A 17,435-nucleotide genomic window follows, 5' to 3' on the forward strand; every position below is an offset into this window, starting at 1 on the left:
CAAACATAGAGAGAAGAAACACTGGCAAGAAAATAAACTTTTCCGAGATGGAAATCGATAACCTCACATCTGAGGTGGAGCAAAACAAAGATGTGCTTTTTGGCAGTCTGAAAACTGGAATTAAAGGAGCTCATAAAACGCTGTGTGGAAGAGGATAACGGAGGCAGTCAGCAGCGTTGCCGCACAGGAAAGGACTCCGGCTGAGGTTTGATTAAAATTCTCAATAACTTACAAATTTCTTACAAATAATTAGGCTTACACATGTTACATGGGTATACATTTTTATTGTATGTTTAAATGTTTCAGAGCCAGGCACCAGCAGTATGTCGGCCAGGTCTCCTCCCCAGAGCGGTCCCACTGAGCCAGACCCACCGAGTCAGGCTGCCGAGAGCGAGCGCGTGCCCTCCGTCCCCCGTGCTGCGCTGCCTCAGTTGTCGGCACACTTGAGGCAATAAATAACACATTAAAAGAAATTAACGAAACCCTAAAAAAGCCTTAATAAAATGTTTAAATGACTAAATGTTGTCCATTGTCTGTGTTTAGTATGCCTTTAGCCAATTTCACCTAGCATACTTCATCACATTACTAATTAAATACTGCAGCGCGGTTGCAAAAGTTTAAGGTATACTTTACATTTTAAAAGCGATTGATGAGGTCCTGTCTCTTCCGTATAGCCCCCAGTGGAGGCTGTGCTGCCACGGTTCCCTGGGCATTGGCTCCTCTGGCTGCGCCGGCACATGTAAAGGCACTCCATTTACTAATGCAAAACAGAACAGGCCAAAATAATGTCGCACACTTTCTCTGGGGTATACAGCAGCGTTCCCCCCGCTGGTCCAATCAGAGCCACCTGCCCTTGAGCAACCCGAAGCAGCGCTCCACTGTGACCCGTGTGCGTGTGGGCTCACTGTTGAACCTCAACTCAAAAACAATTGCACAATTTTACCATAGGCTATTTTGAGTTCATTTGCAAACACAGATTTCTGCTTGTATTTATTATTATTTCTATATATTTTTTTATTTTACAAAAAAAGTGGTATCAGTAAAAACGTGGGCTTTTAAAAAAAATCATTTTGTTTTATTCGTTTTAAGAATCCGTTTTGATCTGTTCTGAATATGTGGCTGCTTATGCTTAGATGACAGCTGAGGTTTGTTTAATAATTACTTTCAGACTCAGATTGCACCGCAAATCCACAGACTCAGATTTGCGTACACGAGCTCAGACCTGACGTGAGATCTGATCGTAGCTTCAGCTCATGTCCAAATTGATAAATGCCGAAGCTTGCGTGGAAATGGTCGTACGCACGGTTTTCTGGCGTACGTTCGTTTGATAAATGAGGGCCATTGTGACTTAGTACCTCAAATGGCATATTCATTAAGTGATCATTGTGTAAATACTGACAAAGCAAATGAAGCGTATTATAGAGCTCACACATAGTTGGGAGCATATTTATGAACTAACCCCCATGCCATTGTAGGGCAAAATATTTCAAAATAAGACTTAAAAAAATAAGAGAGCGGTGCATTTAGTGTCGTGGTGTCTGAACAGTATTACTCACATGGGAAGGGTTGAGTTACGTCATGTGGGGGAGGGAGTTGGGTCATTACAATGCACAGTTATTTTTTATTTCTATCAGGAGGATTGACAAGTTTTTCTACCCAGAATGCCCTATTTCTTTCGCCTGTGATGATTCTCTGCCTGTCCTCTTGTAGTTCATCACAGCCTCCTGACAGGATGTACAGGAATTATCTATTCAAGTTATTAAAGGTTATAGCTGCTGATTAAATTCTGCTCTAAAAATATCAATTAAACATTAAGATGTAGTTACAGGTCAAAAGCTGTCACAGAGGTTACAGTGCGCTGCATGCAGGTAATAGTGGAGCAGATAAGTCACATAATCGTGCATTTGGTGATACAAGCATGAAAATTGGCATGAGCAGTCTCCATGGGTCACTTGACAAGAAAATTGTCCCAGCCACTTGGAATTTCAAGTTGGCGGCCATTTTTCAAGATGGCCGCCACCTTGGTCGAACAATTAAGTGTTATTGTTTGGTTGGTGATATAGGCATGAACATTGGCATGGGCAGTCTCCATGAGTCACTTGACAAGAAAATTGTCCCAGCCACTTGAAATTTTCAAGTTGGTGGCCATTTTTCAAGATGGCTCCCACCTTATTGGAGCATTTAGGCTAATACAAGCATGGAAACTGGCGTGAGCCGCCTAATGGATCTTCAAAAGGTCAATTTTCTCATATAAATATTGTTTTTTTCAGAAAAGAGGATTTAGAGTCATTTTATGACCTCAAACACTTATGCATAAAAATACACTTGTGTTGATTTGGTGATTACAGGTAATTTAGACTAGAGTGAATATCTGCACTTCCAGGGCACACTGGTGATATATCACTGCTGTTAAACTCAGAGTGGGGTTCAATGTCAGCTAATTGGAAGTTGGTATCCCAAATCTTATCTAATTTACCCCAAATCAGTTAGATAGCCGCACCTGAATTGACAGGTTGTGCCAGCACGGCAGAGCCGAGCCAAGGTTAACGGGGTTTTAGTTAACCAGATGGTGTACAGATCGCACAGGATTTAAATGGCATTGGATGAGCGATCGGACTAGGTGTAGGGTGAAAGCATGAACCTAGTTGTATCCCATACAAGAATGTGCTTGGTAAAAGGTGGTAAAAGGATGAACCCTCGGCCTTTGCCTATACATTTGCTGCAGACATGGCAGAGGTTATCATAACAGTTCAGAAAACCAACTGGGACAGATGTTTTTCATGTTTCAATTTTCATGTGTGTATCACCAACTGAATGATTACATCATTTAACTGCTCTACTAAAGGTGGCAGCCATCTTGAAAATGGCCGCTAACTTGAAATTTCAAGTGGCTGGGACAATTTTCTTGTCAAGTGACCCATAGAGACTGCTCATGCCAATTTTCATGCTTGTATCACCAAATGCACGATTCTGCCTATAATCAGCTCTTAGCCGCTCCACTATAAAGGTAGAGAATCATCCAGCACTTCCACACATATCATTAGACACAGTAGACGCAGGGCTGTCTGCCTTTACCGTACTGTAACACCTGCTACTTTGAGCTCAGTGTCCTGCTGCTCAAATGTCAGGACTACTGCTGACACAGACGACTTCAGGTTGACTGTACCTTCTTGCTTTAACTCTTTCTTTTCATCAGTGTTTGAACTGAAAGTGAATTTCCTGGAACAGAACACAAGCTGCGTTCTGAAAGTCAAGCTCTTATTTGCTTTTGTTCCTCAGGAGCAGAAGTCCAATTGATGTTTGTGAACACTAGGTTTACAAATGCCTTGAATACTTGATATTTGTAATTAAAAAATTTTTAAAAATCAACTTTGTTTTTTGCATTTTTCTTGCAGAAACAACACTTAAGGCAGAAACAACACACAGAAGGTTGAAAGGGTTTATTTCTGAACAGCTTCATGGCTTTCCTGAAACCACACATTGCTCTAACACTTCTACACACACACACACACACACACACACACACATCAGGTCTTTAAACAACCAGTTTCATCCATCAGCAGAGGTGATACACAAAGCTGTAACAGAGTGTGCTGTCGTACAGTATAACCAGTTTGAAGGGACTGAACAGTTACATTTGAAGTGATCCGAGCGTGTGCAACACTATACTGTGGATTATCAAAGCACTACATCATACACCACATGATTACCTGGTGACATCTCCCAAAAAAAAGTTACACAATGAACATTTTCACCATGGTGATTGTGAGATAATTTCCTGTACTTTAAAAATAAAACACTGCATGTAGTGACAAATGTGCGACTCAGTAGATAGTGCCCTGTGAAGAAAAAGTTACTGCTGCTGTCGATAAACTCAGATGATTCTTGTTAAACTGTCACATGATTGTCGTATCGTATATGATTTAAAAAATGATAAGAAAAATTCCCTTGTGTTGATTTTAAAATCATTTCTAATAAATAACAGTTATATTTTGCACTTATTGATGTTGATTCTGTAACTTTTTCCAGAAGTGACAGCCCAGTTCTTGTCTCAGTTTAAAAAGGCGTCGGTAGAAATAATCAGTTTATAAAATATGATGTAACATTGGACACAAATTTCATCTCCACACTCAGTGGAGGCTGAAAGTAAAAGTGCATTTGGGGACAAATGTTGCCTTTGTCAATATAAGTGATCGAGCAGTGTTCTGTTGGGTCCTGTTGCCGGGCAGATTTCTGATTAATGGATTCTGTAGCGTACCTAAAGCTAATGCTAACCACTCATTCAGATGAACTGGTTTCACCACTCACACTTGTTTTCATAAAAACATATATTAAAAACATCATTGGTGTTATCATGTGGGATTAATCTTTTTAATCCCAACGCTCAAGTTTAGCTGCATTAAGGCTTTTTCTTTTCTAAATATATATTTAAAAAAAACATAACACTGTTTACTAATAAATGTAGGCACCTGTAAAAAAATAAACAATTACTTTAATACTCATTATACAACTCTGACTGAGGTGGCATCACTCGCCTCTGCTCTCGGCAAGCTCATCTCCCAATCACTGTGTCTCTGTGTCTCTATGGCGACCAGCAGCTCATTGGCTGGCTGGCCGGCACCTGCGTCTGCCTCAGAGGGTCTGATTGGAGGATGGAGGCAGAGACCCGCTGCCCTCGTAGTCCAAGGTGAGGGGCAGCGCAGTCTGAGGCAGCACCTGCAGTACGAGCCCGACACTCTGAGGGGGGCTGCTCTGTGTGGTGGGGGGGCTCCCGGGGGTGCTGCTCTGCACCTTGGGTCTCAGAGTCTGCGGGGAGAAAGGGAGGTAGCCTTGGTCCTTGAAAATGTCCTCCTCTTCTTCAAGGTCCAGGCCCAGACCGAGACCCTGAGGGCCGGTGTCCTGTGCGGGGCCCTGCAGGCTGTTGTGAGTGCGCAGCAGTCTGTCGTGTCGCGTCTCCAGCTCCGTCAGTCCGTTCCCACTGAACATGTCTCCCTCTATCACCTCCAGCTGTTGCGCCCACATGTCGCTTTGGAACAGCCCGTCTCTCCTTGGACCCGGTGATGATGCTGTCGCCAGTGACGCTGACATGACAGACCCCCCAGGTCTGTCCTCTAGTCTCTCAGGAAGGTCGTTGACAACAGATTCCAGTTTCCATTCCAGTGTGGACCTGGGTGTGGGTGGTGCTGGTGGCGTTTGGCTGGGGGCGGGGGTGGTGGGGCGAGCCTCTGTTTCCAGGCCAGGCCAGACGTTGCTGGCTGAGGCCAACTCTTCTCCACTGCCCTCTTCGAGGCCTCCACCCCCGGCCCCGGAGCCCAGCTCTGGCAGGGTGGAGTCGTCGGGCTCGTGGGTTCGGTTGAATTTGTTTAAAATGTGTCGCAGTGCAAACATATTATCTACATCCTTCTGGAAGTTGGCCCAGTTGTCTGGGCTGGGGTTGTAGTCAGGCCTACATTCATAAAGGCTTTCGTTTATGCTATACAGATCCTCCAGTCCCTGCCAGTTCACCTCCTCGTCCGTCAAATTGGGCAGCTTAACCTTGTCGTCCGTCCCATGCGGGCTGTGTGCTGCCAGAGAGAAAGAAAACAGGAGACTGTGAGGATGTGGACAAAAAGAACAGGGAGCTCTTTTCAAGTTTACTCAGACACCATGCAATCATGCCCAGCCTCCGGCCCTCACTACAGCAGCCAGCTCCGTGGGGTTTGAAGCCCCAAACAACACACACGCACACAGAAAACTTCATGTACACACTTCAAAGCTGCATGAGATAAACTAAGTACACACAGCACCCACACTAAGCTCAAGCCATGAGTAGTGCAAACACATGCCGCCTTAGAAATTCACATGAGAAAGACTGAAATGAAAAAATATTTAATGATCCATCATAAAAGACTAACACACTGAGCTGCACAAGAAAAATATGATGGCATAGTTAATGAAAGGCCTGGACTGGATTGAAATGCAAAGTCAGGCAACCTGGAAAAAAAGAACTAAACAGCAGAAGAAGAGAAAAGAAAAGAAAACAACAAAACAAGTGTAGAAAATGAGCTCGTTGCTGAACGTGTATCATCAGAATACAAAACAAAACGCTTTAAGAAACAGAGGCAAATGAAAGAAAATCGCAGCAAAAGACTTAAGAGTTCAGTTTGATGTCTGCAAGTAAAAACTGAGAAAAATAAGCATCAGTGTCAGTTCAGGTTCAGTTCTGAGATCAGTGTTCGTGTTTCTACTGCAGCTAGAGAACGGAGATGTTTGGACGTAGGCTGAGAGACTCACAGGAAGGAGAGGCTTGGTCTCCTCTTTGACCACTTTCGGTGCTGCTGCTGCCTGGTAAGCAGGTGCCAGAAACAGAGGTCAAAAGGGGGCAGAGGTGAGTGGGAGGACAGAGAGGTCATAGCAACTCCAGTGTCCAATCTACCACAAGCTAATGTCCATGAGAATGTCGTGATGCACTGTGAAACTAATGTGATGGTCACTGATTGTGGAAATGGCTGACATGGCATGGAGGGTGACAATGAAGGAACAGTTCTGATATTTTGGGAATTTGCATGTTTGTTTTCTTTTCAAGAGTGTGAAGACTGTTATATCTGTCAGGTAAGTACATGTATAAAACCAGTTAGCTTAGCTTAGCTTAAAGACAGGAAGCAGTGGGTAACAGCTAGCCTCACTCGTCTGTCAAAACAATTCAAAACAAAACACAATTTTGTTACTGTTTTTACAGGGGAGTCAGGCTAGCTATTTCTCCATGCTTCCAGTCTTTGTGCTAAGCTAAGCTAACTTTCCCCTGGCTGTAACTCAATGCATATACTTAACAGGCTCATAATAGCAGGGGAAAACAACCAGCCACACTCCTTGGTAAACACACAAATCGTCATGTTTATATGACAGTTTTTACAGGGGAACCAGGCTAACTCTTAGCCACTGCTTCAAATCATTATTCTAAGCTAAGCTAACTTTGTCCTGGCTGTAGCTCCATGCATGAACTTAACTGGCTGATAATAGCAGGGTGAAACAACCAGCCAGACTCCTTGGTAAACACACAAATCTTCTTCATGTTTACGTGACAGTTTTAACAGGGGAATCAGGTTGTTTGCCACTGCTTCCGATAATTATGCTAAGCTAAGCTAAGCTAACTTTCCCCTGGCTGTAGCTCAACGCATGTACTTAACTGGCCAATAATAGCATGGGGAAACAACCAGCCAGACTCATTGGTAAAACATACATCTTTATGTAACAGCTTTTACAGGGGAATCTGGCCAATTCTTAGCCACTGTGTCCAATCATTATGCTAAACTAAGCTAACTGTTCCCTGGGTTGTAGCTCTTTGCATTTAGTTAACAGACAGATAATAGCAGGGGAAACAACTAGCCCAGGTATTAACAAATTTTAACATTTTTAACTACAGTATAACGTAAATTTGCTTTTTCTACACAGCTAAGCTAAGCTAACCAGCTGTTAACTTAAGCTTCATATTTAGCAACATACATGAGTAAGGTATCAATCTTCTCATCTGACTCTCAGCAACAAAGCAAATAAGATTATTTCCCAAAATGTCAAACTACTCCTTTAAGCTTTCATGTGTAAAATAATGCATGAGAGGGGGATGATACAGTATCATGCATTGTCATTCACGTGCACTTGATGCTTGGTAGAAGCACATCTTCAGCACCTCCCTACATGACTTCTTCATTTGTATTTAGCCATGCTATTGTAAGAATAGCTAAAAGGATCAACCGTAAGACTGATGACTGATGTAGCAAAGGTGTGACAATCTGAGCTGCGGATTATATGTTGAAATAGCTGCAGACTGACTTTACACAGCAGTTTAAAGTGAAGATGGTGTGCACAGAGTTGACAACAAATGAAGCTGCTTTAATGAGAAAAAAATCATGTTATGATATGTTAGCGTGTCCCCAGCATGCAGCCACAGATCAAGCGCCAGCACTCCATGTATGGATGGATTAGTGGGAATGAGGCGAATTTGGCCCATGCAGGTGTTAAAGAAAAAGCCACTGAAGAGAAACAAAAATTGGTGGATACCTGTGTGGCTCATAGCTTCCTCCATCTTTACCTCCTGATCGGAAAAATAAAAGGCAATCGATTGTTAATGCTTTGATTCAAGGAGATACTAGAGGGAATATAGAGATCATTCACACTGAAGATTTCTTCATGCACAGCTGCTACTCCCTATGGAGAAATGCAATTACTGGATGATCAGAATGAGGAGAAAAGAGATACGTATGAGGGAAAGTCTCAAAGGATGATCTGAATTAGGTGGCTTATGATGTGTAGAGTTCATTTTCAAAGAAAAACACACAACGATACCCAGTCAGGTGATAATAACGGTTGAGTCACATGCCGTAAATAGAATCTGCTGGATCCATTTCATCAGGCCAGTTAAATTTTAATAACCTATTCTTCCAACAAAAACATCACTTGATGTAACCACAACACCAATTTCATCGGTTCAGGGAGCTGGCATCATGCGTGAGCGAGGGCAGCCAGTGCAAGTAAGAGATTTTCGGCTGCTACATGACGTGTGTTGGCCCCGTTTTGACAAGTCCAGAGTGTGAGCGCTGAAACACAATCAGTTTTCTCAGAGCAGTTTGGCCTCTCCAGCGCTGCACTCTCCAGCTGGTAATTACAGACATTAACTTTTTTTTTACCCTCAGGACATAAACAACGCAGCTGGTTCACGCCACACACGAAAGCTACGACTCGGCGTTACAGGCGGAATCATTTTTTAACCCTCTCCATCCTGCTTGGACCATGTGGTGGTATTATAAATTACACCACACCTGATTAAAGCAGTGAGGCATGACAAGCTCAAATAAAATGACAGCCTCAATTGCCTTGATGACAGAATCCCTCAAATAATATCTGTAACACTTGATGAGTCACAGAGGGGATGAAGGCCAGGACGTACCACCATAACAAACCGTTATTTTTATTGTAAAATAATATAATTTAAAAAGCTCAGGAGGGAAATATTCCAGCTGAGAGGAAGTCCTGGGCTGGGAAGGAAAGGTCAGAGTATGTGAAGAAAACATTAAAACACAGTGATGACTCCTTGACCTCCACCTGAAATTTCAGCAAACGTCACGTCGAGTGGATCGTACCCAAACACATGCAGCATGCAGATATGTGCAAACACACACACCACTGAGACTGAAACAGACTCAAACACAGCAGAAGAGTAGACTGAAATATATGAAGTGTCACCATTCCAAACATCTAATAATCTTTTCACTCTAATCCTTCTGTGTGTCAAATCTGCTTCAGTCTTTGTTGGCATAACAACTACCGCTAAACCCAGAGTAACAGTCCACATGTCCGACCTTTTAAAGACAGGTGAATGAAGAAGTAAATGTTACCTGTTTCCAATCCTTTCGGGCGAGGGTTACACTGCTTATAACCTTGACAACTCCTCATCTCCATAAGCTGGGCGTGGAGAGAGTTCAGAACCTCCCGATCCACTGCGTACACTGCGTTGGTCAGCTGCAAAGGTAAAAACAAACCACAGATGCTTAGGAAAGGGCAGGATTTAATTTCACGTCTCTGTTCCTTTAAAAAAGATTTTATTCTGAAGGGACGAAGGAAAAACACAGAGACACAGGAAGCACAGCTGAGTGGCTGCAGACAGATGTTCACACACCTGGTAGGGGTCACTGTTGAGGTCAAAGTACTCCAGGAAGCCGGTGGAGAACTCGCAGAACAGCGTGTTGTGGGTCTCGTTGATGGTTCTCAGGCACCAGTAGGTGTTGTTGTTGGAGCTGGTGCATGCGCAGAATCCCCCCACTACACAGTATTGAAGATTCACAGCAGTCAATTATACAAGCAGGCTAATTTTGTGAATTAAAAATGCAACCTGATGAGTTTTTTTTCTGTCTTAACAAGCATGAGGACTTTGGGATGAGATACATGACAGTATACATACATGACCAGAGAGGAGCAGTCTGCCAGTGGTCGTTGTTATGTGTGAAACAGGTGAGTCCAGGCAGGCTGCAGTCGTCTCCCTTCCTCTGCCGCTTCTTCTCCTTCCTTTCCTTCTTCCTCCTCCGGATCTCGTTGTACAACTGAACCCTCCCGTCGACTTCCTGCGCGGCCTCCCTGTCGGACAGAAACAAGGGAGGATTATAACAAAAGCAGCCCGACGCAATAGATGACATCAGCTCCTCTCCACGCTCTAATGCCAGCTACCGCAGCGGTGGTGGATCTGGAGGGGGACTTCCAGAAGGCATCTCTGATGCCAGGATGTGACAGTCTGTTTACTTTCATGTTTAAGCTCTTACTTTGTCCAATTTTCTCTGGGATGACATTCTAGCCACTGTCCCCTCTTCCTCCCTGCCTGAACACAGAACAGGCGCTACGATAAAAACAGCTGCTTCGTATTGGCATAATGTGTTCCCAATGTTTCCTGGTGCAAGTTGATCGCTGTGTTTGAGGGATTGACTAATTTCCCCTCTGTTGAGTCATAAGATGGGTCCCTGCCACACGTCTGCTTTGTCATTTAAAGTCCATTCTAGGACCAAAACGTGAATGAAAATGTGCAGATAACATGCCGTTTCATTTGCCACAAACACTGTTAACACACACACTCATGCTGGTCATCTGGGGACAAAGTCATCTACAGGGAGGTGAGCTATATGTGTAAGCCTGACATGCAGTGACCATGCAAATGCTCAGCAATGTACAGTCAAACAGCACCTTAAGATAAAGTACGATCAGGTGCATATCATGGTCAGTATTAATGAATGAAGTAAGGGATGACACTTAAAGGGGAAACCCATATTTAAAGGGAAAGAGACACTCACTTAAATGGATGGAGTTGATCATTCCTGTTCTTCACCCTCTCTGCTTTTCTCTCCCCTTTGCTAAAATAGCTGGTTTTATAAACAGAGAAAGAGACTAAGGACCAGACAGAACACTTTTGCAGGAATGGACTCCAGTAAGTTTTGCATCAGACCTACAACAAGAGTATTTCTGAGGTGATATTTAAAGACGAACCTCTTCTTCCCACAGTCACACTCGTCCGGTCGTATCCTCTTCAGATGGCCTCTTACCTCCCGGAGGTTTTTGATTTTGTCTTGAAGGGCTTCAATCTAGATGAAAAAAATAATATTAAAACAAATCTTTGACCAATGACAGAAGAAGAGGAGGTGTGTTGTTCACTCACCTCCTGGTCCACGAAGCTCTTGTGGTCCTTCCAGGCTCTGGACGACTGGTAGATCTCTCTTTCACAGTGCACGCTGTCGTTCATCAAAATAAAACACCTGAAACAGAAGCAGAAGCAGGTCACACTCTGCTCTTTTTACACACATTAAGGACACATGTCGGCATTACTGAGGTGCTTCTTCTTACTTGTGTGTGACTTTCACAGAGTTTGGGTATCCCACAGCGTTCGTGTCATCAGCCAGCATTTCCTCTGAAGCGTCATCAGTCCCCAAATCGAACTGTGGGTCCTCGGGGTTGTAGTGACGCTTTGAGATGACACGGCGACGGACAGCTGACTGATCGTCCGCTTGAAGGTCAACATCATAGATCTGACCTTCAAACTCCACCGCCAGAGACCTGGCTTGCCTCGTGTGGACGAAACGTGGACGGAAACCTGTGCAGAAAAGTTTAAGTGTTATAATTTGATGCACCTTTTCCGTGCACGAACACTAGAGGGCGGCAAACCACTCAAATCAGAACAGCGCACACACACAAGGCAACTTCCACAGAACAAATTGCAGGACTTGTTGCAGGATGTTTGCTTTTTCAGTGCATCTGTCTCCTTTTAGAGCATAAATAATCCATTACAGGAAATCAAGCCCTTAGCCTTTGCAGACGTCCTTTTCTCTACTGAGAGACAGACGTCAATGCAGCTCAATAATCCTACACACATGTACATCAAATCCTCCGTCACTTCACATGACTTTAAGCTCTTATACATTATTACATGAAGCAATACGTGTACTCACGCTGGCCAGATGAGGAGGAGAACTGTCGGTGGGAGCGGCGGTCTGATCTGGTGGGTTTGAAGGCGGCGTCGCTGCAGTCGCAGCCCCTCTCTCTGGTGTCATAACTGCTGCGGGGCTTCAGGCTGCGGGCCCTCTTCCTGGAGCCTTCTTTTGAGCCACCTTTACACTTCTGGATCCTCCACTTCCCTGTGATCTCCTCCACACAGTGCCATTTCTGTCAAGCAAAGCAGAGATGAGTTATATTCCCTTGTTTTGTCTCTCCTAACTTGATTTAAAACTGCAGATTTCTACAAATGAGAACAAACCACAGTGTCCTTGATTCCCACGTTTCTTCAACAATGCACAGATTTCTGGTTAAGCTGTCAAGTGTTAAAGATTTCAACAGAGTAACTGAATCTAAAACAAAGCCTCTGTTTAGTTGCGACTTTAGAAGCTCCTTTTAAAAACAAAAGCTTCTGACAGATATATCAGGCAGATCTTAGGCTGCGGGAGAGACTGGCATCCAAAAGCAGCAGGATAGATAAACCAAAGCGACCACATGAGATGAACACGGCCTGTCTGGTGTCTAGAAAATAAAGAGGAAACCCCTATCACTCTCACACTGGGTTATGTCTGTGCCAAGTGCGTCACCAGTGGAATAAACACACATCCACGCCATAAGGCAGATCGTTTTTTTTTGGGAGGCTCATAAAGTGACGAAGAGCTTACAGGCCCAACAGAGCCGCTATAGCGGCATTAGACAGGACGCGAGGGAGGGAGCGAGAGAGGGATGTATTGTGACTCAGGGAAGAAAACAATCTCCGTCTTTCTTTATCCTTCTCCCTCGCCCTCCCTCCTGTGAGTGCTTTCAAAGCACAACGGTCCTGCTGCAGCAGCAGCAGGACGGCAGTGATGGATGAGAGACTGTGGAGGAGTGGGTGGTTAGTTCGGAGCAGACGTGGATGACCATGCAAGCTGAAACATGAGTGGGAAGTGGAAGAGACAAAATACCGCAAGTCACTCACACTCTCTTATTCCCCCCTGAAACATACAGTAACATCGGGTGAGAAAATCAAGTGAACCCACAACAATGTCTGAACCCTTATCACACCATCGATTTCCAAAAGGACCGCAGCAGCTTTGTGACTAAAACACAGCGGAGGTTGGGTTCAAAGAAGACCATGTGGTCATATTGAAGCCTTTAAGGCTTTTAAAAACTCCTCTCATTCAAACTTTTAAAAAGGTTCAAGACTGAAAATGAATATCCTTGTTGAAGATCCTTTTAACTATGAGAGTACAATGCCTCAGTTTGAGCCGCGACCGGGAGGTGAGTTCGCCTTTAAAGACTTTAAAATATCCTGTTATGTACATGTAAATACCACTGGAAGAGGAACTGAAATAAAGAACTAAATAAAAAAGAAAGATAAAGCCTGGTGTCTTCAAGTACCAGTTTCCCCAGTAATTCTGTGCTGGTCAAAAACCCCGCTAACACCCGGCTTGTTTGCTCAGTGGGAAAGGTTACAAGCTAATCTCCGCCCCCTTTCTGGCGCGATGCGATGACGCCTGTCTCCAGTGCTCGAACATTGTTCCAAATTTGTGGGCGCTGAGTTTGATACTTAGACTGAATGAGTAATAGATACAATAAAGAGCTAACCACCGTAACATCTTCACTGGCCTCCATGCCGCTTATACAAGTTCTTTGTGTTTACTATTTTCTAGCCCTGTTTCCAGTTGCTGACGCAGCAGAAAAGGAGTATACTCCACTGGCAATGGGAAAAGACACAACCGGCATTTATAAGCGGGTCTTCCCGGGTCTGAAAAACCTGCGTCAACGCGCTAATTTTGGTGGGAAAGGGGTATAAGAATGCATTACTCCTGCTTTCAGGCTGCTCACTTAGAGGCCATATTAAATCATGCCAGACAGGTCACCTATGACCAAGTCTTATCCTTCGTGCTATGCAACAAAATCCTGATGTGAATTATTACATTTAAACACATCTTTAGTGCCCTATTTCAGGTGTGCATACATATAGTACTAAAAAAGGCACCATTGCTGTCTTTAATAACTGATTGTTACATTTATGTGAACGTAAATTAGATCTGGCTCGTATTAGTCGGCCCCTCAGAAACTCCGTCTGTCATTTAACGCTACCTGAAACTTGTAGCAATTTGTACTGTTCTGGTCTGCGTGCTCCAAGGCCACATACTGTACCACTCAGCTGCTGCTTTGCCAGAAAATTAATGGGCACAGATGAAAGTGGAGTACCAAGAAATGAATGCACCGCAAAACGGTGCAAAAGGGTCCCATTAAGAACCGAGATGATGTTCTGTAAATGGCTTTTTCTCATGTGGCTCTGAGGCAGCATGGAGATCACTTTAAGAGTGGTGCTCATTACTGTTTGAAAAGAACTGAAGAAACGTTCCTCAGTGGGAACTCATTTGTGTTCACAGGAATGAGCACATGGGTGTGTCTCACCTGTCCTGGCTGTTCGCAGGGTGTCTGGAACTCGGCCTGCTGGCAAGTCTCTCTGACCTTCTTGTACTTGGGAAGGCTGTTGGTGTGCTGAGTGCTCACTGAGTCATCCTTCTTTCTCAGGATCTTTCTGCAAGACAGAAGGAAACACAAATAAGAGGAAATGAGAGAATTCAGAGAGTCAGTAAACAAAGTATAACTGAGCAAATAAAGTTTTATACACTTTAATTGTTTCCTGTTTTCTACTGTCTGACACGGCCCCTCCTGTGTGCTTCTCATGGTCATGGCCAGTGAATGGATAAGTTATGTAGCATCTGTGGTGTGCCGGAGGCTCTGGGCACGGAGCTCAGCTCTGCGTCACACCAGTGCTCAGCTCCAGGCCAAGCCATTTGACCTTGGCTTGGCGTCTTATTCAACTTCCCTGCCCCCTTCTTCTCTGCTACCACCACAAGGCCTGGCTGAGTCCCTGCTAAGGCCATGCCAGCCCCCCCGCTTGTCCCCAAATCTATCCCTCACTCTCTGCCAACATGGCCTGGCTGCTTACAACGCACAGACAGAACGATGGCGACGGTGAAGCAAAGAACAACCTGTCCTCTTCAAGAGTAGTCTGTTGTCTTGTCCGGTCCTGTCTAGCACTCTGTTAGAGGGGAAACAGCCAATATTCAAACAGTGGCTTGGCTGTAGTGTTCAGCATTTAGCCAACGGTGATTAAAGAGCTAACAGTTGTTGTCGATGTCACTGCCTGACGTCTGCGTGACGTAGATGATTCGATTCGCAAACACAGTCGGCCCCAGCTGTCAGTCAGCATTTCACAGCCTCCGAGAACAGTGCTGTGAGGTTGTGTGAGGATACCAACATTAAATCATCGGGCATATCAAATAACCCGTGAGAAAACTGCACAAAAACATTAGCTACTGTTTGTGTGTGTGTCTGAGCAACAGCGTAAAAGGTCTGCAGAGGCTAATCTCCGCATTTAGAGAAGAGCGCACAAGCAGACAGCCTTCATAAACAGTGTGGATTAATCGAGGAATGGATTAAAAGAGCTAAAGCCCCTACGGGTCAAAGGTCACACTCTTTTCATTTCATACACAGCGGTGCGCAGCTCTTCAGTTTCGCAAACATAAGCCAGCAGGAGAGCAATCTGCATGGGCGGCGACAGAGGCGTGGGGTCGTTTTATACTCTCGTGTCTGCAGATGTTTGACGCAGCCGCTGGCAAACGAGCAAATTAGTGGAAAGGAGACGGGAGGGCCAAGAAAGAAATCTGGATCGTGAGGAGATGATAGCTGGGGAAAACAGCAGCTGTGCGGGAGAACATGACATACTGTAATATACAGTATCATTACACATGCTGCCAGCACAATCTGGCCCCAACCAGTGTTACTGCTCTACCTCCTTCTTCCACTGATTCCCCACCCTTTCCTTTATTATTATAACATTGTTTTTCACTATGACAAGTTTGATGGGATTATTTCTTCCCAAGCTGTCAGGTTTCTGTCAGTGTACATCTGGCATTACCAAAGCTTAACACGTTAATTGAACAAAAGCCTCCTGTCAGACTGGAGGTATTATTTTCTGCAACATATATCTTGCAGCCGAGGAGAGGTTAAATAAAGAACTGTCAGGGTTTGTCAGAGAGCATGTATAGAATGCGATCGCATGCATGACAACCAAAACAGTCTTCCAAGACCTATACCGTGCTAGTGGCTATACCGGGCTGCTGCATTCCTCACTGTGGGAGCTGGTGACACGTTATTCCTCGAGTAACATCATCCAGAGCCTGACTAGGCTTTGTTTATTTTGTGTGCGTCTAGCTCTTCCGTGTTACTGAAATTTATCTTCTGTGTGTCTCAAGAAAAGCAGGCTAAGTCAGGTTTAGAGCCCCGATCATGTGCTCAACGTGAGGACAAAGGCTGTTGTTTTCCTTGTAAATGATCAAACAACATGGCTAGACGTGTCAGCGCCTCTCGCGTGAACTGTCATAATTTGCCAGACGCTTACAGTCTCTTCCCCCGCAACTTCCATCCAAAGCCGACTGTGGTCAGGAAATGTCTGTCAGATAACAAATGTCTCGGAAAAGCAGCTGCGTTTTCTGGACCCTCGCACATTTCGGGTTCACCGAAATATTTCGTCAGGTTCGTGTGACATTCAATGCTCCACACGGACGTGGATGTGCCTGTGGTGTGGAGAGGAAATAAAGAAGTCTAGTTTACCCTCGCTCCACCAGGAATGTGTCCCTCCAGACTTTGGGTTTCCGGTTGGGTTTGAATCTGGGAAAACAAAAACGCACAAAGTTTATAATAATTATAAGACCCATACGCTCTCCGACGGCTTCAGAATGTCGGACATGCATCTCAAAACCTTGTGGTTTCAAGGAAATGGTGTAAAAGCTTTGTGAGCATTAAACAGATTATCCCACCACTCTGTTTCTTGGTACATCTTTCCAATGTGAAGGTTTTTCCTTTAATAGTCAGACACATCAACAACAGCTGTTTGTGCTTTTAAAAGCTTAATAATGGACAATGATTTTGCATTCATATAAGACGTTGTGTGTACACTGGGGAAACAAATGATTCAATTTGCAAACAAATTCTACAGGAAACTTTATTAGAAGAACCTCAGCCAGAGTCCCACAGCCAAGGAAAATCCACCAAATTGCCCTGAACCCACTCTGTGCTCAGCTGGAGCAAAAGCACTTATTTTGGCTCTGGAAATTTGCATTTGCTCAATAATGGTAAATGAAAAGTGCTGCTGCACATATCATGCACACTGTGCAATTACTGTACATAATATCCATGACAGCATGGCATGATGGACCAACACGGACCTGTTGCCAGTCCTGTCCTGTTCCAGCAGCTTCAGGATGGACTTTCCATCCATGTCTGGAGGCGTGTCCAGCCCAGCGATGTGGAGGATCGTGGGAGCTAGGTCGATGTTCAGCACCAGATGAGGGTTTCTGAAGACAAACAGGCGCATATGGCTTAGTTTTGAAACACATATTATATAAGAAAACAAAACAATCTGG

At 44.4% G+C, this 17,435-nt stretch overlaps 1 protein-coding gene across 4 annotated transcripts in view; it reads right to left on the reverse strand.

Moving 5' to 3' along the window:
* Positions 1–3,433: 3,433 nt before the first annotated feature.
* Positions 3,434–17,435, reverse strand: part of sulf1 (sulfatase 1) — a 35,297-nt gene continuing 21,295 nt past the window's right edge. Inside the window, exons 8-21 of one of the 4 annotated variants that reach the window (XM_069667359.1) lie at positions 17,238–17,366; positions 16,624–16,680; positions 14,416–14,542; positions 11,961–12,174; positions 11,359–11,605; positions 11,174–11,270; positions 11,005–11,099; positions 10,812–10,880; positions 9,935–10,107; positions 9,653–9,795; positions 9,372–9,495; positions 8,038–8,071; positions 6,274–6,324; positions 5,437–5,564 (exon numbers count right to left, since the gene is read on the reverse strand). In XM_069667359.1, the coding sequence (XP_069523460.1) occupies positions 5,531–5,564; positions 6,274–6,324; positions 8,038–8,071; positions 9,372–9,495; positions 9,653–9,795; positions 9,935–10,107; positions 10,812–10,880; positions 11,005–11,099; positions 11,174–11,270; positions 11,359–11,605; positions 11,961–12,174; positions 14,416–14,542; positions 16,624–16,680; positions 17,238–17,366 (1,594 nt within the window). In that variant the 3' untranslated portion in view covers positions 5,437–5,530. Of the gene's footprint in view, positions 5,565–6,273; positions 6,325–8,037; positions 8,072–9,371; positions 9,496–9,652; positions 9,796–9,934; positions 10,108–10,811; positions 10,881–11,004; positions 11,100–11,173; positions 11,271–11,358; positions 11,606–11,960; positions 12,175–14,415; positions 14,543–16,623; positions 16,681–17,237; positions 17,367–17,435 lie in introns of all 4 variants that reach the window. The other 3 variants (XM_069667360.1, XM_069667356.1, XM_069667357.1) reach the window with 3 other exon arrangements.

Source organism: Semicossyphus pulcher, unplaced genomic scaffold, assembly GCF_022749685.1.
Source record: "Semicossyphus pulcher isolate SPU_LCO1_2020_fin unplaced genomic scaffold, fSemPul1.0.p SCAF_18, whole genome shotgun sequence".
NCBI lineage: Eukaryota > Metazoa > Chordata > Actinopteri > Labriformes > Labridae > Semicossyphus > Semicossyphus pulcher.